Source organism: Sus scrofa, chromosome 6 (genome assembly GCF_054392235.1).
Source record: "Sus scrofa isolate SSC_HxYL_T2T_F1_AM1 chromosome 6, Sscrofa_HxYL_maternal_Yorkshire_Landrace_v2.0, whole genome shotgun sequence".
NCBI classification, from domain to species: Eukaryota; Metazoa; Chordata; class Mammalia; order Artiodactyla; family Suidae; genus Sus; species Sus scrofa.
The window spans coordinates 29360667-29387895 of NC_139388.1; the positions used below are offsets into that span (position 1 = coordinate 29360667).

Genomic DNA, 27229 nt, shown 5'->3' on the forward strand with positions numbered 1-27229 from the left:
AATCTCAGGTTTGGCAGGAATGTAGTGGGGAGCAGGGCATGGAGATCTGAAGGGTGGTAGGACATGTGAAATTTTAGCTTATGTACTCAAAGTCTTTAAATTCATACTGGTTACCTATTTTTTTTTCTTTCTAATTGATCAAACCAATCACTGTGACCTACAGGTAAAATAGATCATTTGACTCTCCTGAGACCTCAAAACTCATCAGAAACCATATGCCTTGCAGCATAGTTGTCCCAAAGAGGTCAACTATGCTGCAAGGCATTCATCAGTCAGTTTGGGGACATTCCTTGTGTTAGAGGTTACCTTTGGCAGCACATATACTAAAATTGTAACGATAGAGAGAAGATTGGCATGGCCCCTGCACAAGGATGACACGTAAATTTGTGAAGCATTCCATATTTTAAAAAAAAAAAAAAAAAAAAAAAAAAAGGTGGTAAAATCCCTGGACCACCAGGAGGGGGTGGAATGCAGCCCAGACTTGCCCAGATGAAACCAGTATGCAGAAGAATGAACGTGGAGGAGGATGTTTAGTTCCAGTGGGAAAGCTGCCATGGAGAGGGTATGTGGCAATTACAAGATCAAAGGAGGTGACAGGAAAGTAGAAAAATCACCCAGAACTAGTTCAGAAATCAGGGCACTCTCTGGATGGAAGCTATGTCTGTTAGAGTAAGGAAAAGGGAAGCTGGTGCGGGCTTTAGAAAAGGTCAGCCTGTGTTTATACCTGTAAAGGCTGGGCTTTTTATTGGAAATTCTGAGGGTTTGCTGATACACTTCCATGTTCGCCAGTAATTCAAAGATGCTCTCTCAGCAACAGGTATGTCTGCAGGCCTCACACGTAGATGGTGTTTCCCTTCCTTCAGATTATCTAGAGTCTGTTATATAAAGAAGATTATTGCTTTGAAAATTCTAAACCAAGTAACTATCTACCAATTCTAGGGTAAAATACCAGGAGAAATAGTATGTGACTTACTTTGGTAAAGGGTTTTGAAATAAACTGAGTCACTCACACAGAAATGTAAAAATTTATGTCTATAATATATGCTGATAGTCAGACAGTGACTATTTCTTTTCTGTTTTTTTTTTGTTGTTTTTTTTTTTTTTGCTTTTTAGGGCCGTACTCATGGCATATGGAAATTCCCAGGCTACAGGTCAAATCGGAGCTACAGCTGCCACCTATGCCACAGCCACAGCAACTTGGGATCTGAGCCATGTCTGTGACCTACACCACAGCTCACTGCAATGCCGGATCCCTGACCCACTGAGAGAGGCCAGGAATTGAACCCACATCCTCATATGTACTAGTCAGATTCGTTTCTGCTGTGCCATGACAGGAATTCCTCTTTTCTGATTTTGAAACAGTTTTTTCTGGATTATAATTTTATGTTGATTAATAGAAATTTATCTTAGGAGTTCCCATTGTGGCACAGCAGAAACAAATCCAATAGGTATCCATGAGGGTGTGTGTTCAATTCCCTGGCTTGGCTCAGTGGGTCAGGGATCCAACATTGCCATGAGCTGTGGTGTAGGCCAGCAGCTGCAGCTCCAATTTGACCACTAGCCTGGGAACTTCCATATGGCACAGGTGCAGCCCTAAAGAGCAAAAAAAGAAATTTATCTTAAACAATGCTAAGAGTAATTTATATTTAATTATTAAAAACTTGAGATTTTCTGCTCTCATTTCCCCTCAAGTTCAAAAACTGTTTTGATCTGATATAATTGTTATCTGCTTATTGTTTGTGTTCATCCTAATCCTGGAATGTGGTTTTAAGTAGGGAAATGGAGGTAGCACAGGGCACCACACTTTTCAAAGCACTTTCTCATATGTTTGCTCGTTTATGCTGACACAACCCTGTGAGATATATGTGGTGTCTGCATTCCCGTTTTGGTGATAAGGCAGTTGTAGGCAAAGGATTGTGAGTTGCCCAGTCTTCCAAGTCCAGAGCTTCTCCATTTGAAGGAGCAGGTGACCAGGAGTGGGCTGAGGCTGGAATGCAGCACCCCAGGTAGGCTTGATTGAAGCCCAGGGATGAGTATCTTCATGTTGCCCACACTCAGGGCCCCTCAAAATTCCTTCACAGGGAACAGATTACCATAACATCAAGCCCATATTTTCTGTCCCTTCCTTAGAAGAAAATAGTATTTTTCGAAGAAAGTTTTGGAGCTATCTAGAAAAGTAGTCCTCTAAAGACACCACATGATAATTTTTTTTTCTCTAAGAGCTTTATAATGGACAGAACACCTCAGATTAAATAATAAATAAAAGAATCTGCTCGAGGAAATCCTGAGCTTTGAGGAGAGCCCTCTGGTGGCCATTGCTATAAATGGCACCCGCATAACTGCTTAAAGTCTGCAAAAGGAGAGGACCAGAGTGGGAAAGATTCTCCATCTATTTGGTTGGCTGGTGGGCATGTAGAAGGACTGGACAATGGTGGGTCATGGGGAGTGCTTTCCTGAAGGCACTGAGCAATAGAGGAGAACAGTGCACGTGTGAAAGAGCAGAAGAGAGTCATTCTTTATTTGAGAAATACTTGTGTATCACCAGGGCCACAGTCAGATACTTTCTTGGATCCCACAACTGACATATACTGAGATAAGAGGAAACACTGGTTATGAAGTTTCAGGGCCTCCAGGAACTCTGGTATTTCTTTCAAAAGCATTAGAAGGGGATCCAAGCTTTCCTGACCCTCTTTACTGGGGACTGCATGTAACTTTAGCTCTATGTCAAGCCATCTTGAGGAGGGAAATCAGTGAGAGATGAGTTTCTGTATGGGAAAGTAGCTGGCTTTGGGCAATGAGGAATAAAAATGAGGTGCCGAAGGTGGGACTGAAAGGCTGTAACAGATTCTACATCAGTGGGTGGGCAGGATTATTGAGTTAGGTGAGGAATAATAGCCTCGTAGTATATGTGTTGAGAAGTGGGAGAAAGAAAGGAAAATGGTGACTGTCTACAGGACAGTCAGGATTGGGGGGGAGCAGTAGGTAGGGATATATACTCAGCTACCTGCCTCGGTGCCTTGAAGGTGGCTTTGTTTAAGATGTATGGAGGTCGAGGGAGTGAGGAAGATGATTTCAGAGAAGTAAACAAGAGCCAGAGAGTGAAGAGCTCTGCAAGCTGGGCTGAGTTTATCCCCTGGTTAAGAGAAGCTGTTGAAAGATTCAAATCAGGAACTGTGACTTGACTGATATTCACACCATTTTGACTCAGTCGGCCAGCAAGCCCTATGACTCTTATTTTTTTGTTCTTGGCCCCAGCCCTCTTTCCTTTCCATTTCCCTAGTCCCCTGTCCCTCTCAACACAGTGATATTTCAAACCAGAAAATGAGTCTAAACCACTCCCCATCTTAAAATCTGCAGTGCTCCCCATTACCTATGGGGTCAGGTCCAAATTCTCCTTAGCATTCGTGTAAGGTCCTTCACAATCAAGGGCCGGGAGCAGGGTATACGTGAACAGTACAAGGGCCTTTAACACAGACAGACTGGGGTTTCAATCTTGACTGTCACTTAAGAGCTAACATTTGTTGCTCAGGTATTTTAAACGGAATCCTCCTAATGTCTTCCACCCACAAAGTAGGGTCTGGTATTATCACTCTTTTAGCAAATGCTAGACAAGGTCCAAGAAGAGAAACAGTACTCAATGCCCCAAGAAAGTGGAGATACTGGGACTGGAACCCAGGATACTAGAGAGCTTGTGTTCTTTTTTTTTGTTTGTTTGTTTTTTGCCTTTTCTAGGGCCGCTCCCATGGCAATATGGAGGTTCCCAGGCTAGGGGTCCAGTTGGAGCCGTAGCCACCGGCCTACACCAGAGCCACAGCAACGCAGGATCCGAGCCACGTCTTCGACCTACACCACAGCTCACGGCAGCGCCGGATCCTTAACCCTCTGAGAAAGGCCAGGGATCGCCGAACCCGCAACCTCATGGTTTCTAGTTGGATTTGTTAACCACTGTGCCACGACGGGAACTTCTAGAGCCTGAGTTCTTAATCACTGTTCTTTTTTTTTTTTTTTTTTGTCTTTTTGTCTTTTTGCTATTTCCTGGGCCACTCCCACGGCATATGGAGGTTCCCAGGCTAGGGGTCGAATCAGAGCTGTAGCCACTGGCCTACGCCAGAGCCACAGCAACACGGGATCCGAGCCGCGTCTGCAACCTACACCACAGCTCACGGCAACGCTGGATCCTTAACCCACTGAGCAAGGCCAGGGATTGAACCCACAACCTCATGGTTCCTAGTCAGTTTGTTAACCACTGAGCCACGACGGGAACTCCTTAATCACTGTTCTTAACCAGCTGTCTCCTATTTGTCATTTAAGTTCTGCAAGCCTCAGGCTCCTTATATGCAAAATGGAGATAGTAAAATCTGGAAGATGTTATAAAGATTAAAGGAAATATTATAGATGTAATTTCCTTCCTTCCTTTTAGTGGTTAAATCTCAAACTACCTTTCCAGTTTCATCTCCCACCATTCCTTCTGTCCCCACTCCATCATGAGTGACATTAATTGTGTAACACTCCAAAGATACAACATGTAGTGTGATAACTTCTCAACTTTATGTATGCTGTTCCCTCTTCCCAGAATACCTTTCTCCTCCCTTCCCCACCTGAAGAGCCTGAAGCCTCCCCCAGCCAGAGTGGTTCATCTTCCTCCTTTGTTCCCACAGAACCCTGCAAACTTCTATATCTTGGCCTCTGGCTTGGTTTTGGGCCTGTCCACCCCCCTTTACTGAGGTTCCTAGAAGAAGGACCCGACTGATGCATCCCTAGCTTCTAGCCTAGAGCCTAGTGTGTAGTAAGTGCTCAGAATTGCTCTGTTGAGTGAAAAAAGGCATACAAATAGAGGGCTGGAGAACTGAGTCCTCTGGGAAGAAAAGCAAAATGAGACATGAGGAAGCCCAAGAAGAGCTTGCAGAGAACCAGACTGTATTTATAAAAACTGAGAGAATCACAAGAACCTACTGCATAGCACAGAAAAATCTACTCAGTAGTTTGTAATAACCTATATGGGAAAGAAGAATGGATATATTTATATGTATGACTGATTCACTTTGCTGTACACCTGAAACAAATATGACATTGGAAGTCAACTGTACTCCAATAAAATGAAATTAAAAAATAAATAAAATAAAAATCAACCTCAAATGCCAACCCTTCCATAGGAAAGCCAGAATAGGATACAATGGGAAGAGCCCAGAAAGTTCAGAGGATAGTGAAGATTAGTGATTCCAACTTGAGACCTGAAGTCCAGAGGGAAGATACAATGGAGAGAGGGATGGCAAAGAAAGGACTCAGCTTGGGTCTGATTGATAATGGGTTGAATGACACTGGGTGAAGTAGCATGAAAAGGGAGTGAAACAAGGGAGAGCCAGCAAGAGACTGAATATCATTCCAAGCCTTTCCTAAGCTGAGCAAATCATAGGTACCAGAACCTGCCATTTATCTCATCTGCAGATTCAAATCCTGAGATTCTACCTCAGTGGAAAAAACAGTGGTGCCCTTGGACAACTCTAAATTAGCCATTGAGGGAGGGAAATTCCTGCCTGGCATAACAACCTGTTTGAGGATGGACCTAGATGCCCTATTTGGAAGTGTGGTTTGGCACCTTGGTGTATCCTTTGGGGCAGGTCGGTAATGACACTCAAACTAGCTTGAGAGATGTGCTACTTGAGGGGAGAATGATCTAATTTATAGAAATGAAATCTCCAATTCCTGCTACCTAAATTAATGTAAAGTGTGAGCAGTACCATTTTCTTCAAGAAAGGTGTGTTTGATAAATCTTTCTTTTTTTTTGGTCTTTTCTGGGGCCAAGTACTCGCGGCATATGGAAGTTCCCAGGCTAGGGGTCTAATCAGAGCTATAGCCGCTGGCCTACGCCAGAGCCACAGCAACGCCAGATCCAAGCCACGTCTACAACCTACAACACAGCTCACGGCAACTCGGCATCCCTAACCCACTAAGCAAGGCCAGGATTGAACCTGCAACCTCATGGTTCCTAGTCGGATTCGTTAACCACTGAGCCACAATGGGACCTCCTTGTTTGATAAATCTTAAAAAGGGGAAAAACTCAAACAAATAAATCTACAAAGATCGCAATTCCTGCCAGTCAAGACATGCTGCATGCATTAGGCCCAGAAGCCTCAACCAGGTTGTTGTCTTTCTTTCTTTCTTTTTCTTTTTTTTTTTTTTTTAGGGCCACCCCTGTGGCATATGGAGTCAGAGCTACAGCTGCCAGCCTATGCCACAGCAATGCCAGATCTGAGCTGTGTCTGCGACCTACATACACCATAGCTCATGGCACCCCAGACCCTTAACTCACTGAGTGAGCCCGGGGATCAAACCTGCATCCTCATGGATACTAGTTGGGCTCATTACCGCTGAGCCACAATGGGAACTTCCAACTAAGTTGTTTTCTAAACTTCCTCTTTAGCCAATCCTTGCTCTGACTTCTAGAAATACAAGGCCTTCTCCTCATGGAAAGCCATTTGGGTGCTGTAAGAATCCACAGAAAGTATCCCTTAATCCCCCTCACCTGGCTTTATTTTTCTTAATAACACCTACTTATTTATTTACTGTCTGCCAGTCTCCCCTAACAGATACAGCCTCCAAGACTATGAGGAAACTGTTTGTTCTCTGCTGTATTTGCAGCATCCACAATAGTGTCTATGGGATCTCCATACATTTTTGTGGATGAATTAATGAGTGAATGTATTAAGAACACTTCAGAGAGCCTATGCTTCTGGCTGTCCTTTGGCTTTGCTGACTGAGTTTGTCACAGAGTGTGTGGCTAGTCTTTGATAGACTTCAATTCCCCTTTTGTCTGCCTGAATATTACTTCTACTATTTTTACTCTTCATATGTTATGACCCAGAAAGTTACTAGAGGGAGGATTTCTTTAGGGAGATACAGACCTTAATTCAGATGCCTAATTGCTAGCACAAGGATAATTAATGTTGCTTTTGGCCTAGACAGTAGTGAGAAAATCTGTCAATCAGAAGCAATATAAGACTGATAGCATGGGGGCGAATGTGTGTGTATGTGTGTGTACAGCTGCCAAAAGGTGGCTGACAAATGCCCTACTGGCAGAGCCTTTGGATTTAATGGAGGTTTTCCACAAGCAGCATCTTATGCTCTGATGTGGGCTGTTGGCAGGAATGTGATGGTAAGAGAGATTGGGGGAGTTTGCAAATTTCCAACTGTTTTGTAAAGACAAGGAGGGCCAGCACCACTTGGAAGCTCAAAAGTAACAAGGCTGGTAGAACAAAAGGATGTGGAGAACAGCTGCTATCAGCCAAAAAAGCTGAATAAGACACACCTATCAGCATCTCAAACCTGCCCCTCCACTGTCAGTTCCAGTCCCCTCACCCTATTGAAATAGGTTCAGCTTTCATAGGTCATCTTGGGTAAATCATTCCATGTTCTCTCAGCAGACATTGATTAAACTCCTATTACAGCCCCAGTACTCTGAGAGATGCTAGGAATGTAAATACGAAAAGAATACAGGCTAGTGAGGGAGAAAGACCTATGAATACATGATCCCAACAAAATTATCACTGATGAGAGCAGAACAACAAAAACTACCTGGAAGTAACAGGCTAGTCTTCCCATGGCCCTCATTTAAGCTAAATCTTGAAGGGGAAGCATTCTAGAAAGAGGAAACAGCAAGTAAAAAGGTGTGGAGAGAAAGCATTTAGGATGCTCATGGACATGGCTCAACTTTAAGAAGTGTGTGTGTGTGTGTGTGTGTGTGTACATGCGTGTGTGCCCATGCATGCATTTAAGTGTGTATATGTATTGGGATCTGAGCCAGAAGAAGCAGATGGGCTATCCTGTGAGGATCAATGTAACCCCCCATGGCTCCCTTGAGTACAAGGAATGCGGGTGTATCTGGGTTATTTGCTGTTAGCAAAACATTTGCAGGTGGAACAATTTAAGTTTCCAAACTTAGAAGTCCTCAGAAGGCAGTGAAAAAGAAAACACAAGTGGAATGTATTGTCAATGCACTAAGTCCTCAGTGAACTTCAAGGGGACAAGTAAAAGGGAATCAATAGTTTTCCATGAACCATGAACCCCTATGAGTGACCCTGCAGGGGAATTTCACACTCTTCAGTAGCAGCTGTAACTCCCAAACAAGCTGATAGCATGTGAGATGGTTGGAGCAGTTTACATTTACACAAAGGAGACTTTTCAAATTACACAGAAAGTTCTAGGAAGCACTGTGATATTAACATACACATATATAACAACTACTTTATATTTTCCCTGGGAACAAGATATGACATTCCTAAGATCCAGGCTCATGGATTTACATACCAACCTTGATGACTCCTAATTTATGTTTCTAGACCTGACTACTCCCAGGAATTCCAGCTCTATACATCTGGCTTCTGCCTTCCCAACATCACTTGGATGTTTAACAAGCACCATTTTCTTTCCTCTCAAACTTAATACATTCAATACATCGTGGCACAGCGGAAAAGAATCTGATTAGTGTCCATGAGGACACAAGTTCCAACCATGGCCTCACTCAGTGGGTTAAGGATCTGGTGTTGCCGTGAGCGGTTGCAGACTTGGCTCGGATCCCGCGTTGCTGTGGCTGTGGTGTAGGCTGGCAGCTGTAGCTCTGATTTGACCCCTAGCCTGGGGACCTCCATAAGCTGCGGGTGCGGCCCTAAAAAAGCAAAAACAAAACAAAACCAAAACCTCAAAACACCCAAAAACTTAATACATTCAAATTTGAACTTCTGATTTTCCCCTCTAAACCTGAACCTCACAATCCATCATTCACCTTGTTGCTCAGGATACAAACATAGGAGTTATCCAATCTCTCTCACTCCAATTCATCAGCAAACCCTGTCAGTTCTGTCATCAAGACATATCCAGAATTTGAACACTTCTAAGTTGGCTATTACCACCTTAGGCCAAACCATCACTTTCATTTGAATACTGCAGGAACCTCCTAACTTGTCTTCCTGCTTCCTCCTCTTCCCCAGTAAAGTCTAGGCCAGGGGTGAGTAAATTTTTTTTTTCTGTAAAAGGCCACATAGTAAATATTTCAGGCTTTGAGATATAGTTCCTGTTTCAACTATTCAACTCTTTATTGTAGCTTGAGAGCAGCTATAGACAATATATAGCAAATGAGCTTGGTGAGTTCTAATAAAATCTTGTTAATAAACACAAATTTAAATTTCATATAATTATTGTGCCACAAAATATTTTTCTTTTTGATTTTTTTCTACCATCTAAAAATGTGAAAACCATTCTTAGCTCCGAGGTTGTACAAAAAAGGTAGCAGGCTGTATTTGGTCCATGGGATGTAGTCTGTAACTCCTGGTTATTAAATGTATTAATATATTAATGTATTAAAAAATATTTCCTAATGTATTAAAATATATTTCATATTATACTTAATGTGAACAAATTTCATATTATATATAAATTACAGTAAGATTTAACCACTTAAATTATACAGTTCAGTGGCTTTTAGTATATTCTCAAAAGTTGTGCACCCATCATCAAAATCTATTTCAACACTATAAAAAGAAACCCTGTATATATTAGCAGTCAATGCCCATTTTCACTCATTTTATCCTTCTCACTCTGTACCTTGGCCCTAGGCAAGCACTGATTACTTTCTGTCCCTGTAACTTTGCCTATTCTGCACATTTCATATAAATGGAATCATACAATAAGTCTTTTGTTTCTGACTTTTCACTTCGCATAATGTTTCAAAGTTCATCTTTGTTGTTACATGTATCAGTACTCATTCCCTTTTCTTGACAAATAATATTCCATTTTATGGATATACCATTTAGTTTGTCTGTTCATCAGCTGAGGAACATATAGGTTGTTTCCACTTTGGGGCTATTATAAATAATGCTGCTATGAACATTTTTCTATAAGTGTTTGTGTGGACATACTATAAATTTTAATTTCTCTTGGGTATACACCTAGGAGTTGAAGGAACTGCTAGGTTATATGGTAACGCCATGTTTAATTTTATGAAGAACTGCTAGACTGTTTTCCAAAGAGTTTGTACAAATTTACATTCCTATCAACAGTGTATGAGGGTTCTGATTTCTCCACATCTTTGCCAACACCTATTAATTTCTTTTTTTTGTTTGCTTTGTTTTGATTTTTTTTTCTTTTTTTGTTTTTGGCTATGCCCATGGCATGTGGAAGTTTCCTGGCCAGGGACTGAACCCGTGCCACAGCAGCGACCCAAACTGCTGCAATGACAACACGGGATCCTTAACTTGCTGTGCCACAAGAGAACTCTATGATAAGAGGCATCATAGTAGGTGTGAAGTGGTAACTCCTTGTGCCTTGTGGTTTTGATTTGCATTTCCTTGATGGCTAAAGATACTGAATATCTTTTCATGTGCTTATTGCCCATGTGTATATCTTTTTGGGAGAAATGTCTATTCAAATCCTTTGGTCATTTCATGGTTGGTTGGTTTTTGTTTTTGTCTTTTGTCTTTTTAGGGCTGCACCCACGACATATGGAAGTTCCCAGGCTAGGGGTTGAATTGGAGCTGTAGCTGCTGGCCTATGCTACCGCCACAGCAACGGAGGATCTGAGCCACATCTATGACCTACACCACAGCTCACGGCACCGCCAGATCCTTAACTCACTGAGAGAGGCCAGGGGTCAAACCTGAGTCTTCATGGATACTAGTCGGGTTCGTTAACCACTGGGCCATGACATCATGTCCTTGATGGTATCCTTTGAAACACATTTTTTAAAAAAATTTTGATGAAATCCAATTCATCTGGTTTTTCTTTGGTTGCTTGTGCTTTTGATGTTGTACTTGAGAAACCATTGCTTAACTCAAGGTCCAATGATCTTTTAAAAATTAATCATTTTACTTCTTTCTTTCTTTAAACATCTCTAAAAGCTACCTATAACATTTAGAATAGATCCTGTCTTCAATGTCATCTATAAGACGCTGCAAGATCCGGTTCCTAGTTTCCTCTGACCTCATCTAGTTTTAGCATCCCCCTACCTCTTTTGCACCTGACAAAGACCCTCTGAGTCTGCTTCTTCCAAGCCACTGTAACCTCAGGGCATTTGTGTTTGTGTGTTCCTTATGCCTTGAAACTCTTTCCCAGGCAACTGCATGACTTGTAACTTTTTCGTACAGATTTCCGCTCAAATGTTGTCTTGTCAATGAGGCCAGCCCTGACTATTCTTTCTAAAGCAATAGCTTGCCTGGTCTCAGTCACTTGCTAGCTCCTTATCATATACTACATACCTGTATGTTTTTAAAAAAGCAAACTAGATGTAAATGCTTTATTCCTTCAACTAAATTCCAGTACTATGAGGGCAGTGACGGGCAGAATAAATTTAAAACTATAATACAAAAAGAAAATCATACAATCACATTCTGAAACCCCAAGAAGCCCTAGAATACAGAAATGCCCTCCTTCTTCACTATTACACAGGAAACACTGATCTGCTTTTCAAAGCGCATACCTCTATTTGACCTTGTATGGCTATATGGTTTATTGCTTTATCTCCAGTGCTTGGCCTGTGATTGGTGCTTAATACACAATAAACATTACACTTAGAATCAAACAATAATAGTATTGAGTGCCCTTTGAAGGCCAAAGCTACAGACTGGGGGGAAATGGGGTGGGCAAGTGGAGTGGGGGCTGGGAGAGATTAAGGGTAGGGAAGTAGAGGAGTGAGGAAGGGTAGAGAGCAGAGTAGCAGTGTGAGCTCACGTGTCTGTCCTCCAGAAGCTTCCCATCTCATTCTGCTCAGCGGCTCCTATATGGCTTCCAAACAAAGCCTACTATGTTACAGATAATCCTGTAGTATATGCCACCTGTTGAGTGCATGGCAACTACAGTTAGTGGGAGACAAACCTCCATTTTTATTATTGGGGGCTAAATCTGAAAGACTCTGCAGTGAGCAGCACTAACAGTTTAGAACAATTTAAATATGTGCTGTCCAATATGGCAGCCATGAGCCATACATGGCTATTGAGTACTTGAAATATGATAATCTGAATCTGAGTTGTGCTCTAAGTATAAAACACACATTAGATTTCGAAGACTTAGTACATAAAAAAATATAAAATATATCACTCAAAATATTGATTACATACTGAAATGACAGTATTTTAAATATATTGGGTTAGGAGTTCCCGTGGTGGCGCAGTGGTTAACGAATCCGACTAGGAACCATGAGGTTGCGGGTTCGATCCCTGCCCTTGCTCAGTGGGTTAACGATCGGCGTTGCCGTGAGCTGTGGTGTAGGTTGAGATGCGGCTCGGATCCCGCGTTGCTGTGGCTCTGGCGTAGGCCGGTGGCTATAGCTCTGATTCGACGCCTAGCCTGGGAACCTCCATATGCCGTGGGAGCGGCCCAAGGAGCGGCCCAAGATACAGCAAAAAGACAAAAAAAAAAAAAAAAAAAAAAAAAAGTTAAATATATTGGGTTAAATAAAATATATTACTAAAATTACTATCCCCCCCTTTTTTTTTTATTCTTAACGCTGCACCTGTGGCAGGGGTCAAATCGGGAGCTGTGGCCGTTGGCATACGCTACATACAGCCACAGCAAAGCTGGATCCAAGCTGCATCTGTGATCTATGCTGCAGCTTTTGACAACACTGGATCCTTAACCCACTAAGTGAGCTCAGGAATCGAAACTGCCTGCATATGCCATGGAGACTATGTCAGGGTTCTTAACCCGCTGAGCCACAATGGGAACTCCTCACCTGCTTTGTTTTTGTTTTTTTGTTTTTTAATGTGGTTACTAGAAAAATTTCAATTATACATGTGGTTCACATAAGTGGTTAACATATTTTTATTGGATCATCCTGTTTTCCTTAAAGCCCACAGAAATAGGGCCTGGTACTCAGAATGCTTTAAATAAATACTGGCTGAATGCATTAAGTTAGGCTCCCTGAGAAAGGTTTTTAGACTAAGAATTGGCAAACTCCACTTTCTCCAAGCAAATGTTTGTACATTTAGGCAAGAACGTGGGTGTATGGATGGACAGGCCTTAGCAGTGGAAAAGTGGTGGAAATGTGTGAGGCTGTTGATTTGCTTGAGATTGCTGTTGATTCTCCAGCTGTATTTATACTCTGCTTCAGTGAATAAATACCACTTTAGTTGGGCCAGTCTAAATGTTTATTTCTTTGAAAGCACTATTATCAAAACATAATCACTTGTTTTATGGTCTGTTTTAGGAAGCAGATCCATATGATCCCTCAAATACTTCTACTGCTCATACAACTTGGAACTTTGGAACTGGACCAATGCCTCTGAGTTATTACTTCCCATTTAGAAGCTGCTTCCCAAATATATTTGTTTTAATTTGGGAAGTAAGGACATCAAAGGAACTAAAGAGCTTGATAAATTGTGTAATAGGTTTGTGCTCTTTAAAATGGTTCTTAAACTTTTCCACAGAAAAGGAAATCATGGATATGGAGAACAGACTTGTGGTAGCCAACGGGGAGGGGAAGGGAATGGGATGGATTGGGAATTTGGTGTTAATAGATAGATGCAAACGACTGCCTCTGGAATGAATAAGCAATGAGATCCTGCTGTATAGCACTGGGAACTATATCTAGTCACTTATGACGGAGCATGATAATGTGAGAAAAAGGAATGTATACATGTGTGTGTGACTGGGTTACCTTACTGTACAGTAGAAAATTGACAGAACACTGTAAACCAGCTATAATGGAAAAAATAAAAATCATCATAAAAAAATAAAATGGTTCTTAAGAAAATTGCCTTGACATTTTTATTTTCTGCAATGAATAAGTGACTCTCCTTTCCTTTCTGTTTCTTTTTAATGGCAGCACCTGTGGCATGTGGCGGTTCCCAGACTAGGGGTCAAATCGGGGCTATGGCTGCTGGCCTATGCCACAGCCACAGCAATGCGGGATCCAAGTTTCATCTGAGACCTACACCACAGATCATAGCAATGCCAGATCCTTTAACCCACTGAGTGAGGCCAGGGATCAAACCCGCATCCTCATGGATCCTAGCCAGGTTAGTTACCTTTGAGCTGCGATGGGAACTCCGTGTTTTCACCTTTTAAAATTCAAGAACAGGGAGTTCCCGTCGTGGCTCAGTGGTTAACAAACTGACTAGGAACCATGAGGTTGTGGGTTCAATCCCTGGCCTTGCTCAGTGGGTTAAGGATCCTGTGTTGCCGTGAGCTGTGGTGTAGGTCGCAGTTGCAGCTCGGATCCTGTGTTGCTGTGGCTCTGGCATAGGCTGGTGGCTACAGCTCCGATTAGACCCCTAGCCTGGGAACCTCCATATGCCGAGGGAGCGGCCCTAGAAATGGCAAAAAGGCAAAAAGCCAAAAAAAAAAAAATTCAAGAACAAAAATAAGAAGCTTAAACTAGGGAGTTCACATTGTGGCTGAGTGGTAAGGAAACAGACTAGCATCCATGAGGATGCGGGTTCAATCCTCGGCCTTGCTTAGTGGGTTAAGGATCTGGCGTTGCCATGAGCTGTGGTGTAGGTCATAGATCCGGCATTGCCATGGCTGTAGCATAGGCAGGTAAAGGTTCCAATTTGATCCCTAGCCTGGGAACTTTCCTATGCCACGGGTGCCCCCCCTCCAAAAAAAAAAAAAAAAAAAAAACCCTTAAGCTGCGATTTTCAAGAGTCCAGAACACTCTTTCAGGGGAGTCATAAGTCCTATCCTGGATCTGCAGTGGCTGCTGGTATAGATAAGGCAGAGTCAGGATTAAATCCTTTATTCAGAGCATGCATTTCTAGTGTGCTATTTATTACTTTCACTCACTCATCACACTTCTTCATTAAGAACCTATATATATAAAGAACCAATATATAAAGCAACCAATATATAAAAGACACAACATTTTAGTGATGTAAGGCTTATATTACTGATCACCATTCCTGGAAGAAAAGAGTATCTTACCTGGAGCAAAGGCATCAGCTGCAGACCCAGTGCTTGCTCATAGAGCAAGTTCAGTTCTGCACAACTGGAGAAGGAGAGTTTGGAGGTGTAGAGGTAATAATGCACGTGCCTGAATGTGGAACCATCTCTGTCAATGAATAGCCTCTGGCTTTCTGAAGAGGTCAAGGCTGAAGCCTCTTTCCATAGCAGGGAGTCTGGGAACTGAGAGAGTTTGCTTCTGGGAACTGAGAAATGCCAGCCTCCAACGTTGAAATGAAACAAATCCTCTGCTGATTCATGAGGCATACCAGGCTCCTCCTAAAGAGAAAATGAAAAGAGGTCTATACAAGAAAAAGAAATAGGAGTTACCGTCATGGTGCAGCAGAAACAAATCCGAGTAGGAACCATGAGATTGTGGGATTGATCCCTGGCCTTGCTCAGTGGGTAAGGATCTGGAGTTGCTGTGAGCTGTGGTGTAGGTCACAGATGCCCTGGGAACCTCCATATGCCTCAGGTGCAGCCCTAAAAAAAAAAAACAAAAGACAAGGAGTTCCAGTTGTGGCTCAGTGGTTAATGAATCCGACTAGAACCTCCATATGCTGCAGGTGCGGCCCTAAAAGACAAAAGACAAAATAAATAGAAATAAAAATCATCCAGAAAGGAAGAGGTAAAATTATCTCTATTTGTAGATGATAGGATCTTGCATGTAGAAAATCCTAAGGAATTCACTATGAAATTATTAGAAATGAGTTCAAGAAGATTAAAAGATACCAATCAATACAAAAATCAATTATATTTATACACCAGCAGTGAACAGTATAAAAATAAAATTAAGAAAATAATTCCATGGAGTTCCCGTCATGGTTCAGTGGTCAACGAATCTGACTAGGAACCATGAGGTGGTGGGTTCGATCCCTGGCCTCGCTCGGTGGGTTAAGGATCCGGCATTGCTGTGAGCTGTGGTGTAGGTCGAAGATTTGGCTCAGATCTCGCGTTGCTGTGGCTCTGGCATAGGCCGGCGGCAACAGCTCCAATTAGACCTCTAGCCTGGGAACCTCCATATGTTGCAGGTGAGGCCCTAGGAAAGACAAAAAGACAGAGAAAAAAAAAAAAAAGAATATCCTTCTCAAAAAATAGTTCTGGGATAACTGGACATTCACATGTCAAAAGAAAAGTTGGACTCTGTCACACCATACAAAAAATTAACACAAAATGGATCATAAGCCTAAAAATAAGCGCTAAAAATATAAAACCCTTAGAAGAAAACAAAATCTTCATGACCATGGATTAGGCAATGCTTTCTTAGATAAGATATAAAAAGGAGAAATGAAATAAACAAATAAAACGTCATAAAAATTTTAAAAAATTGTGCTTCAAAGGACATTACCAAGAAAGTAAAAAGATAATCTATATAATGGAACAAAATATTTGAAAATCATCTGAAAAATAATTTATATTTATAATTTTGTATTTGTAAAAATAATATTTACTACTAAACAACAGAAATACAAGAACAAATAGCACATTAAAACATACTTAACATCATCAAATGCAAAGTAAAACTCACAATGAGATACCATTTCACACCTACTAGGATGGCCTGAATCAAAATAATAGATAATAATGAGTGTTGACAAAGATTGGAGAAATTGGAACTCTCATACACTGCTGATGGGAATATAAAATAGTGCAGCTGCTCTGGAAAACAGTTCAGTGGTTCCTCAAAATATTAAACACAGTTCAGCAATTCTACTTCTAGATATAAATGCAAATGAATGCCTATAGCCACACAAAAACTCACAGACAAATGTCCATAGAAGAATTACTCATAATAGCCAAAAAGTAGAAACAACCAAAATGTTCATCAGCTGATGAATGAATAAAAAAAAATGTAGTTTATTCACAAAATGGAATATTGTCGATAAAAAGGAATAAACACTAGAACGTAGATGAAACTTTGAAACATGTTTTAAGACATAAAAGACACAAAAGACCACGTATTATTCCATCTATATATAATGTGCAGAATAGGCAAATTTACAGTCATAGAGAATAGATTAGTGGTGCCCTAGGCTGGGGAGGTTGGAGGGGAAATGGGAAATGATTAGTAATAGGTATGGAATTTCTTTTGGGGATGATGAAAATGTTCTAAAACTGATTGTGGTGATAGTTGCATATTGAAAACCACTGAACAGTACACTTTAAAATGGCAAATTGTGTGGTACATGAATTATACCTTAATAAACTATCTTAAAAAGAGTTATGATGAGGTGCTCCCCACCCCACGGAATACATCAGGGCTCTCTTGTGACCATACCTGTGACCATGCAGGGACATTACATTATTGAAGCCATGGCAGGACAGCTGAATGCCATGGGTTCTTTTATATACACACACACTCACACACACACACAAAGGTAGCAAAGATCATTAACCATCCTCAGTTCATTGTTCGAAGTTCCAGTTTATTCTTTTTTTTTTTTTTTTTTTTTGTCTTTTTGTCTTTTAAGGGCCACAGCGGCAGTATATGGAGGTTCCCAGGCCCAGTCTATGCCAGAGCCAAAGCAACTCCAGATCCAAGCCAAGTCTGCGATCCACACCACAGCTCACGGCAACACCAGATCCTTAACTCACTGGGCAAGGCCAGGGATCGAACCCGCAACCTCACGGTTCCTAGTCAGATTGGTTTCTGCTGCGCCAAGACGGGAACTCCAAGATTATCTATTTTTTTTTTTTTTTTTTTGTCTTTTTGCCATTTCCTGGGCTGCTTCTGAGGCATATGGAGGTTCCCAGGCTAGGGGTCTAATCGGAGCTGTAGCTGCCAGCCTATGCCAGAGCCAGAGCAACGAAGGATCTGTGACCTACACCACAGCTCACGGCAACGCCGGATTCCTAACCCACTGAGCAAGGCCAGGGATCGAACCCGCAACCTCATGGTTCCTAGTCAGATTCGTTAACCACTGCACCACGACGGGAACTCCAAGATTATCTATTCTTAAATAAATTGTCCATTTTGCTTCGAGATGACCTAACTTATCAACACTATAGAAAAGTAGAAAGCCAACAAACACAAAATCTATATCAGATTTTAAAATAAACACTCAAGGAGTACTATTCATAAAAAATTTAAAGAGTAATAAATAGTATGTAAAATTTTACCTAAAAATAACTATAAAATAATACTGAATTTCTGAAAATTAATAAAGGGAGCCCTCGTTAAGATGGGAATCAGGAGACTACTCAAGGTCAAGATCCTAACAGGAAAAGACACAACCCAAAGCTCCAGCAGGAAGTGACACTACCTTACTACTGGCCAGCAGGAGGAAGACAGATTTCCTCCTTAACTCCACAACAGCTCAGCCAATGAGAGACTGTCACAACTCAGCTAAGGAAAAGCCATTATACTTCAAACTCCCAGTTTTCCCCAATGGATTTTCTATTTATAACACCCCACCCCAACTTTCCCTTCTCCTCTATAAAAGAATTTCATCACTTCTGCTTTATCAGACTTGCCTGTGGTTCACCATGTTTGCATGCCCTGAGTTGCAGTTCTTTACTACTCCTAAATAAACCTGTTTTGCTGGTAAAAAAAAAATAACTGTTTTAGGTTAACAAATTCTAGGTAAAAAAGCATGTACACTGAAGTGATTGGGATGCAATATACCAATATTTGTAACTTATTTTTATTTTTAATTAAAAATGTTAAAAAAATTTTTTTTGCCTTTTCTAGGACTATTTTATTTTTTGTCTTCTTAGGGTTGCACCCGAGGCATATGGAGGTTCCCAGGCTAGGGGTCTAATTGGAGCTGCAGCCGCTGGCCTACGCCAGAGCCACAGCAACTCCGGATCTGAGCCAAATCTGTGAACTGCACCACAGCTCACAGCAACGCCGGATCCTTAACCCGCTGAGCAAGGCCAGGGATCAAACCTGCAATCTCATTGTTCCTAGTCAGATTTGTTAACCACTGCATCACGACGGGAACTCCTGTAACTTATTTTTAAATGCATCAAGAATAAGATGAATCAGAGTTCCTGTCCTGACACAGTGGAAACCAATCTGACTAGGAACCATGAGGTGGGTTCAATCCCTGGCCTTGCTCAGTGGGTTAAGGATCTGTCGTTGCTGTGAGCTCTGGTGTAGGCCAGCGGCTACAGCTCCGATTCGACCCCTGGCCTCGGAACTCCATATGCCAAGGGTGTGGCCCTAAAACGACAAAAAAAAAAAAAAAAAAAAAAAAAAAAAGCTTTAAAATGGTGGTGGTGGAAAGAATGTTAAAATAAGAGGTGGTTCCTCAAGATAGGAAAAGCCCACTTCAACAACCTTCCATCTCCTATTTTGACAGCTGAGGAAGTCAAATAAACACGTGCAACAAATAAGGGAGTGGGGGTCCTTTTCTCTTATCATTATAGTCTCATTTAAATATTTAGATATAAAGAACAATTATATATGGCACATTTGAGGCTAGAAGAAGAGAAAGATTACAAATTGTAAAATGGTGTCATGACTCACATAAGCACAGCTGGAAAAGCTAATCTAACGAGCTAATTTAGGTGCTTAGGTTCTGGACTTTCTAAACTCGGCTAAGGTGGAACATGACAAGCTGAGAGTAATCAAGGGCCCCACCTGGACCAGGAACTATAAGTATGCAAGGACTCAATTTTGCTTTCTATTCTCCTTAAAGGTGACTAGCTGGTTGAGAGCTCAAAGTGCCCCAGGTGTGCAGATTTTGGACGCCAAAGAAAACCTACTCCCTGAAGGTGAGCCACAGTTCTGGTCTCAGTTCCTCTTATTAAAGATAGGGTATGACAAGAGGGTCTTGGCATAAAGTTTGCCTCCTTCTTACAGGTACAAGTCCCATCCACAAGTGGGCTCTCAAGAGATGCCTGCTGGAGTGAGGGTAGGGGTTAAGGAGTGGCTGTGTGTTCCAGAGCTTTCTTCCCAAAGACTGCTCAGTAGCTGGTTAGTGCAGAAGTACCCCAGCCTGGGGAGAGCCCTCAGTCACAGGCAAGCCTGGAAGCCTGTAGTACTTAAGGATAAAAGGCTTCTTGCCACATTGACTGCAGGAAATGCGGTAGCCCTAGCATAGTCATCCCCACTCCACCACAAAGAGTATCTCTTTTTTCCACACTGATCCCTCTCCCAAAGGAGCTTCTTTCAAATCATTTTCTAGAACAAGGACTACCTCAGGCTCTGAAGACAGGACCTCAACTCCTCAGAGCCAGCGTTTCAGTAGCTGGCGCGTCCTCATGCCTCAGAGAGCTACCTTCCCGCTCAACCCTTCCGTTCTTCCCACAGCCGTGACATTCACCTGCCCATACACTGCCTTGCCTGAGTCAACATCTCCAAGCACTGAGATATGAAGACCTTCACACCGTCAGAGGCGCAGTCCCACTCTTCAGACCTGGAGTCTCCCACACCCTCAGAGCTAGAACACTTCAACTCTCAAAGCAGGCACATTCTTCCTACTCCTCAAAACTAGCCTCCAAGCCCTTCTAGGCTGGGGCTTTACCCATCCTCAGCGTCCCAGAACCGGGTCCCTAACCCCACGACCCTAATCCTCCGCCACCTCGCTCCCATTCGCTGTTTTAGTGTTTTCTGTGCCCACACCAGGGTGGGCTCCATACCATGGTCTAGGCTCCTGAGGCAGGGGGCAGGCGCGTGACGCTGGCAATAACGGTTACCAGGAGTGGGGCGGGCGGGGCGCGGGGCGGGGCGGGGCCTGGCGGCGCGGGGCGGGGCTTGACGCGCGCTTGGCTGCCTCGAGGGCCGCAGCGACAGGTGAGCGGCGCTGCGGTGCAGGCGGGCGGGGATGGCGGAGCAGTGGGATCTGGACGAGGAGGGCATCCGCCGCCTGGGGGCGCTGACCCTGGAGCAACCGGGTAGGACCAGGCGGAGAGAGCCTGGGCCGGGAGCGTGGGTTCCGAGGCTGAGGGGAGAAACCTGAGGGGGAGGCAGAGGAATCTGACGTAGACGCGGGGGAACCGCGGCGGCGGAGCGGTCCCTGAGGGGGAGGAGGGGTTGTTGAGGCAGAAGGGTTACACTGAGGTAGAGATGAAGAAATTGAAGTAACCGGGGAGTCTGGGGCGGAGGACAAGGAATTGAGGGAGGAGCGAAGTCTAAAATGCAGAGGAACGGAGTTCCCGTTGTGGCTCAAGAAGCCAACTAGTATCCATGAGGATGCCGGTTGCATCCCTGTCCTCCGGCGTTGCCGTGAGCTGTGGTGTAGGTCGCAGACGTGGCTCGGATCCCTTGTTGCTGTGGCTGTAGAGTAGGCTGGTAACTACAGCTCCGATTCAACCCCTAGCCTGGGAACCTCCATATGCCGCAAATACGACCCTAAACAAAACACAAAACAAAATGCAGAGGGAGAAACAGACCCTGAGGCTGGAAACGGAACTGGACAGAGTTTGAACTAGTGGAAAGAACCTGCCCTAGAAGGGCATTAAGGGGAGAAGGAAAGCGCTGAGAAGGACGTTTGAGGTCGGAGTGCTATTGAGGAGCCACGAAAGACATTAGTTTTGCAGTTTCAGTAAACTTCTGACCTAGGAGGGCTTTTCCTAGTTGGAGTGAAATGGAAAAGAATGTTCCTTTATTAGCCCCTCGCTATTCCAGTTTTGCCTCAAGAGCGTTGCCATTTCTTTGAACCATCTGGAAGTGTAGTCTCCCTTTGAAACTCGAAAAAAGGGCCTGATGTGAAACGAATAGCTTAGATCAGTGCCCCAGCCTTGACTTTGTCCTAGAAGTAATACTGCCAGAGTGACTGCTGACCTCAGCTTTGACCTGGGGTCTGACTCTGCCAGCTTGCTTTCTGAGTTTCTAAGGAGTAGAAATATTGGAAAAGTTATCAGCGTTTCTGATTCAACTTTTACCCTTCCTGAGTTCACTTTATGTTATTGCTATGCCCTGTATTAAATGCTTTCCTTGCATTATTTAACCCCATAACAAGCCTATGAAGCAGAGGCTATTACTGTTCCTAGTTTACAGATGAGTAAAATTAGTTTTAAACTTTTGCTGAAGTTGCACAGCGCAAAGTGATGCAGCCAGGGTTTAACCTAGGACTGATTTCAGAGCCTGTGCTCTAACTGTATCAAAAAGTTGCCTTTCTTGCTTCCTCTAGTACTTTTCATTTGTGGGATGTGCAATAACTTGGTTTTATTTTATTTAAAAATTACTTATTATTTAAAATTTATCAAGATTAGTACATGACAGTAACAAATACTACGTGAGTGCACAAAGAGGATATTAATCTTCTCTTCTTGTGGAAATCTCACAGCTTTCCCTGAAGATAATGGTTTGATGTGTAGATAAATAGATGGATGGAGTTTCCATCTTGGCACAGTGGAAAGGAATCCGACTAAGAACCATGAGGTTTTGGGTTCAATCCCTGGCCTCGCTCAGTGGGTTAAGGATCCAGCATTGTCCTGAGCTGTAGTGTGGGTCGCAGATGCGGCTCGGATCTGGCGCTGCTTGTGGCTTGGTGTAGGCCAGCAGCTGCAGCTCAGATTAGACACCTAGGGTGGGAATCTCCATATGCCTCAAGTGTGGCCCTAAAAAGCAAAAAAAAAAAAAAAAAAGATTGATTAGATATTTCAGGTTTATTTTTTCTTTTCCAAACTACTTTGGGTTCCCCTAATTTACAGGTTACTTAAGATAAAGCTTCATTGGATTGACATATTGTTGTACCTTTCTTTTTAAAAAATTTGTTCAATTTGATTTGAGGGAGGTGCACATACCCCTTCCAATTCTCCAGCTAGAACAATATGTGGCAAGGTTTTCTTTTCTTTTTTCTTTTTTCCTCATGTTTGCTTGTTTTATTACAGGCATGTTACAGAACAAAGTTAATTGTATTCATTTTGACAATTCAAATAGCACAAAAGTATCTAAAGTAAAAGAATGTTCTTCCCTCTCCTTCCTCCCATACCATTGCTTATACACATATACACAGATAGATCTTTGTATTTTTTTAAGGAATAGAACATATATATTATTCAGCAATTTGCTTTTTTACTTACCAGTAAAACACAGATATTTTTCAGTTAAATGAATGTGCTAGTAAACTCATTCTAAAATTCTTCTGTAAAAATATCACAGTGGTCACCCACCTCTGGGGAAAGAGGCTTCCACTTTTTGTACTTTTCTGTACTGATCGAACACTTATGTAATAAGTGTTAATTTCTTTTTAATGTCCAAAAAGATAATCTTGGTGGTACCACTTAGACCTTTTTTGATTTTTTTGTTATATTTCTCTGCACTAAAAATCTTATAAATGTTTATCTTTTGTCTTGTAGAAAATTTTCATCTTAAGTTAGTCAAGTTTATTTTTCCTTATGATGTGTGATTTTTTTGTTTTATTTACTTATTTATTTTAAATTTTATTACAGTGTTTTATTTATGAAGTTTTCCTCTATATTGATATAATAGGTTCCTATGTTTTTTTCTAAAAATTCTGCAGCTTTGCTTTTCACATTAAGTCTAATCTATCTGGAGTTTGTTTTTATATATGATATGTGATATAACTTTATTTTTTAAATATTGATAGCCAGTTTTCCCAGATTCTATTTATAGTGTTCCTTGTGGTGTATTCCAAGTTGCTTTATAAATGTAGGTGTCTTTCTGGATTCTCTGTTCTGTCCCATTTTTCTTTTTGCCTGTTCCTACACCAATATCACACCCTCACACTCTTGTAATTACCATGGCTTAACAGTAAATCTTGATACCAGGTAAAAACCAGTGCCCTTCTTCCCTTTGCCTCCTCTTCCTCCTAGTTCAAAATTATATAGGCTATTCTTGGTCTTTTATTTTCTCCTAAGAATTTTAGATCAGCTCCTCAGTTTCCATGAAAACATTTTAAAAAGGAGTGTGACCTGATCCAGTACTCATTTTTATTTTTTAATTGGTTGATTGATTTTTTTTTTTTTTTTTGGCCATACCCATGGGATGTGGAAATTGCTGGGCCAGGGAGTGAACCCATGCCACAGCAAGCAGCCTGAGCCGCTGCAGTGACAACTGCCGGATCCTTAACCTACCGCATCACAAGAGTACTCCCAATATTCATTTAAGAAATATGATTCTTGGGAGTTACCATCATGGTGCAGCAGAAACGAATGCGACTAGTATCCCTTAAGATGTGGGTTCCATCCCTAGGCTCTCTCAGTGGGTTAGGGATTTGGAGTTGCCAGTGAGCTGTGGTGTAGGTTACAGATGTGGCTCACATCCCTCTGTGATGCAGGCCAGCAGCTATACCTGCACCCTAGCCTAGGAGCTTCCATATGCCACAGGTGCAGGCCTAAAAAGCAAAAAAAGAAAGAAAAAGAGAGATTCTTGTGCATTTAGAGGTCTGTTACAGTAGTTCAGGTAAGAGGTAATCAGTAGCTTGGGTAGGATGACAGTGGGAATAAAAAGAAGTGTATGGAGTCAAGGTGTATTTTGTGGGCACTCAGGTGGGACCTTTTTTTTTTTTTTTTTTTTTTGGCTTTTAAGGGCCACAGATGTGGCATATGGAAATTCCCAGGCCAGGGGTTGAATCAGAGCTATAGCTGCCAGCCTACGCCACAACCACAGCAACGCCAGATCCTCAATGCAGTGAGCAGGGCCAGGGATTGAACCTGCATCCTCATGGATACTAGTTAGATTCTTAACCTGCTGAACCACAAGGAGAACTCCAGACAGGTGAGACTTACAAAAGAGTTGAATGTGGGAGATGAGGAAAAAGAAAATTCCAAGATAACAGTCTTGGGAGTTCCCATCGTGGCTCAGTGGTTAAGAAATCCGACTAGTATACATGAGGACTCTGGTTCGATCCCTGGCCTCACTCAGTGGGTTAAGGATCTGGCATTCACGGAGACATAGCTCAGATCCCGCATTGCTATGGCTGTGGTGTAGGCCAGTGGCTACAGCTCCGATTGGGCCCCTACCCTGGGAACCTCTATATGCTGTGGGTGCAGCCCTAAAAAGACAAAAAAAAAAAAAAAAACAAACAAAAAAACACAAAAAACAAAAAACGCAAAGATAACAGTCTTGGTTTAAGTTATTCCTGGTTGGATGGTTAGTGCTATTTATTGAGTGTGAGAGAGAGAAGACTATGAGAAAAGAGGATATCAAGAGTACTGTTTTGAGCATGTTAGGTTTAAAATACCCATTAGACAGGAGTTCCCATCGTGACTCAGTGGTTTATGAACCCGACTAGGAACCATGAGGTTGCAGGTTCGATCCCTGCCCTTGCTCAGTGGGTTAAGGATCCGGCGTTGCCGTGAGCTGTGGTGTGGGTCGCAGACCCGGCTCGTATCCTGCATTGCTGTGGCTGTGGCATAGGCCGGTGGCTACAGTTCTGATTGGACCCCTAGCCTGGGAACCTCCATGTGCCACAGGAGCAGCTCAAGAAAAGGCAAAAAGACAAAATAATAATAATAATAATAAATAAAAAATAAAAATACCCATTAGACATTCACTTGTGGGATTTTTAGCAGGCAATTGGTAATATGAGTTGATCTTGGTGGAGAGGTCAGGATTAGAGATGTAAAATTTGGGGAGAGTAGCAAATAAGTCATGTTTAAAGTTGCAGAAATTTTGCCTAGAAAAGACAAAAAGACAAAAAAAAAAAAAAAAGGAAAAAAAAATAAAGGATACTATATGAAGAAGGGAATGGTTACTTGTGCCAAAAGCTCTCGACAGGCTGAGCAAGTTAAATGCAGAGAAATGTCTGTCAGATTTGGTGACATGGAATTCATTGGTTACTCTAGGGAAGAGTGGAGAGGAGGGAAGTTAGACTGGGTTGGGATGAAAATGGAATGATATGTGAGAAAGAAGAGATAGTGAAGTTAACTTTTGCTGAGAATTTGCTATAAGGGAGGATACAGAGTGAAATATTAGCTGGAGGATATGATATAGGATCAAGAACAGATTCTTTAAAAATATACTGCAAAAATAAAATAAAATAGAATAAAAATATAATATACTAGAGCGTGTTTGTAAGTTAATGATAATTATTTGGTAGCAAGGTAAAATATGTAATTATATACTTTTGGGCTTTGAATAATAATTCAATTAATTAACTTATATGGGTAATGTAGTAATTATACAGTGAAAAGTAATTCTTTTCTTTTCTTTTTTTTTCTTTTTTTTTTTTTTTTTGGTCTTTTTAGGGCCGTACCTGCAACATATGGAGGTTCCTAGGCTAGGGGTTGAATCGGAGCTGTAGCTGCCAGCCTATGCTAGAGCCATAGCAACAAAGATCCGAGCTGCCTCTGCGACCTACACCACAGCTCACAGCAACGCCAGACCCTTAACCCAATGAGCGAGGCCAGGGATCAAACCCGTGTCCTCATGGATGCTATTCAGGTTCAATAACCACTGAGCCACACTGAGAACTCCAAAAAGTAATTCTTGACTCCACACACCCTTATCTGGCCCTGGCCCAGTTCTCCTTTCTAAAGACAATCACTGTTACTAATATTTTGGATCACTTTCCTGAAACATTCTCTCTATATATGAGCATGTGTACTTATTTTATAATGTTTTATTATGGCAATTCACAAATACACACAAGAGTAGAAACAAGAGAATAATGAACTCCCATCAACCCATGTCAACAGTTATCATCAATTCATGGCCAATCTTCGTTGCTTATCTTCTACTCACCCTCAACCCCCTGAACTGTTGATTTTTTTTTATTAATAATTTTTTTTTATTTTCCCACTGTACAGCAAGGGGGTCAGGTTATCCTTACATGTATACATTACAATTACATTTTTTCCCCCACCCTTTCTTCTGTTGCTACATGAGTATCTAGACAAAGTTCTCAATGCTATTCAGCAGGATCTCCTTGTAAATCTATTCTAAGTTGTGTCTGATAAGCCCAAGCTCCCGATCCCTCCCCCTCCCTCCCCCTCCCATCAGGCAGCCACAAGTCTCTTCTCCAAGTCCATGATTTTCTTTTCTGAGGAGACTGAACTGTTGATTTTGAGGCAAATCCCAGTCATATGATTTAACCCATGAATAATTTAGTATGTATCATCAAAAGATGAGAACGTTTGGAGTTCACATCCTGGCGCAGCAGAAACGAATATAATTAGGAACCATGAGGTTGCAGGTTTGATCCCTGGCCTTGCTCAGTAGGTTAAGGATCCAGCATTGCCGTGAGCTGTGGTGTAGGTTGCAGACGTGGCTGGGATCTGGCGTTTTGCTGTGGCTCTGGCGTAGGCTGGCAGCAACAGCTCCCATTAGACTCCTAGCCTGGGAACTTCCATATGCCTTGGGAGCAGCCCTAAAAAGACAAAAGACAACAACAACAAAAAAAGATTAGAACTTATTTAAAAAATCATGTATAAAACCTAAAAATATTTT

General features: G+C 42.0%; 3 protein-coding genes and 1 non-coding gene across 12 annotated transcripts in view; 2 read left to right on the top strand and 2 right to left on the bottom strand.

Annotated features, from left to right (window-relative positions):
- The window catches only part of TK2 (thymidine kinase 2), a 1024677-nt gene that overhangs the window by 719123 nt on the left and 278325 nt on the right, over positions 1 to 27229 (bottom strand). The gene's annotated exons all lie outside the window — the stretch shown is intronic.
- The window catches only part of KCTD19 (potassium channel tetramerization domain containing 19), a 108333-nt gene that overhangs the window by 12925 nt on the left and 68179 nt on the right, over positions 1 to 27229 (bottom strand). For 7 of the 8 annotated variants that reach the window (XM_084959915.1, XM_084959912.1, XM_005664423.3 and 4 more), the window contains exons 1-3: positions 20512 to 20575; positions 14908 to 15204; positions 725 to 875 (exon numbers count right to left, since the gene is read on the bottom strand). In XM_084959915.1, coding sequence (XP_084816041.1) covers positions 725 to 875; positions 14908 to 15204; positions 20512 to 20514 — 451 coding nt within the window. In that variant the 5' untranslated portion in view covers positions 20515 to 20575. Of the gene's footprint in view, positions 1 to 724; positions 876 to 14907; positions 15205 to 20511; positions 20576 to 27229 lie in introns of those variants that run through there. The other variant, XM_084959911.1, reaches the window with a different exon arrangement.
- LOC146402267 (U6 spliceosomal RNA) lies at positions 299 to 406 on the top strand. Its single transcript, XR_014808779.1, has one exon. It is a non-coding gene; the product is annotated as a U6 spliceosomal RNA (small nuclear RNA).
- LRRC36 (leucine rich repeat containing 36) overlaps positions 20632 to 27229 on the top strand; it is a 71569-nt gene continuing 64971 nt past the window's right edge. For both annotated transcript variants that reach the window (XM_084960063.1, XM_084960064.1), the window contains exon 1: positions 20632 to 20766. In XM_084960063.1, coding sequence (XP_084816189.1) covers positions 20697 to 20766 — 70 coding nt within the window. In that variant the 5' untranslated portion in view covers positions 20632 to 20696. The remainder of the gene's footprint in view (positions 20767 to 27229) is intronic.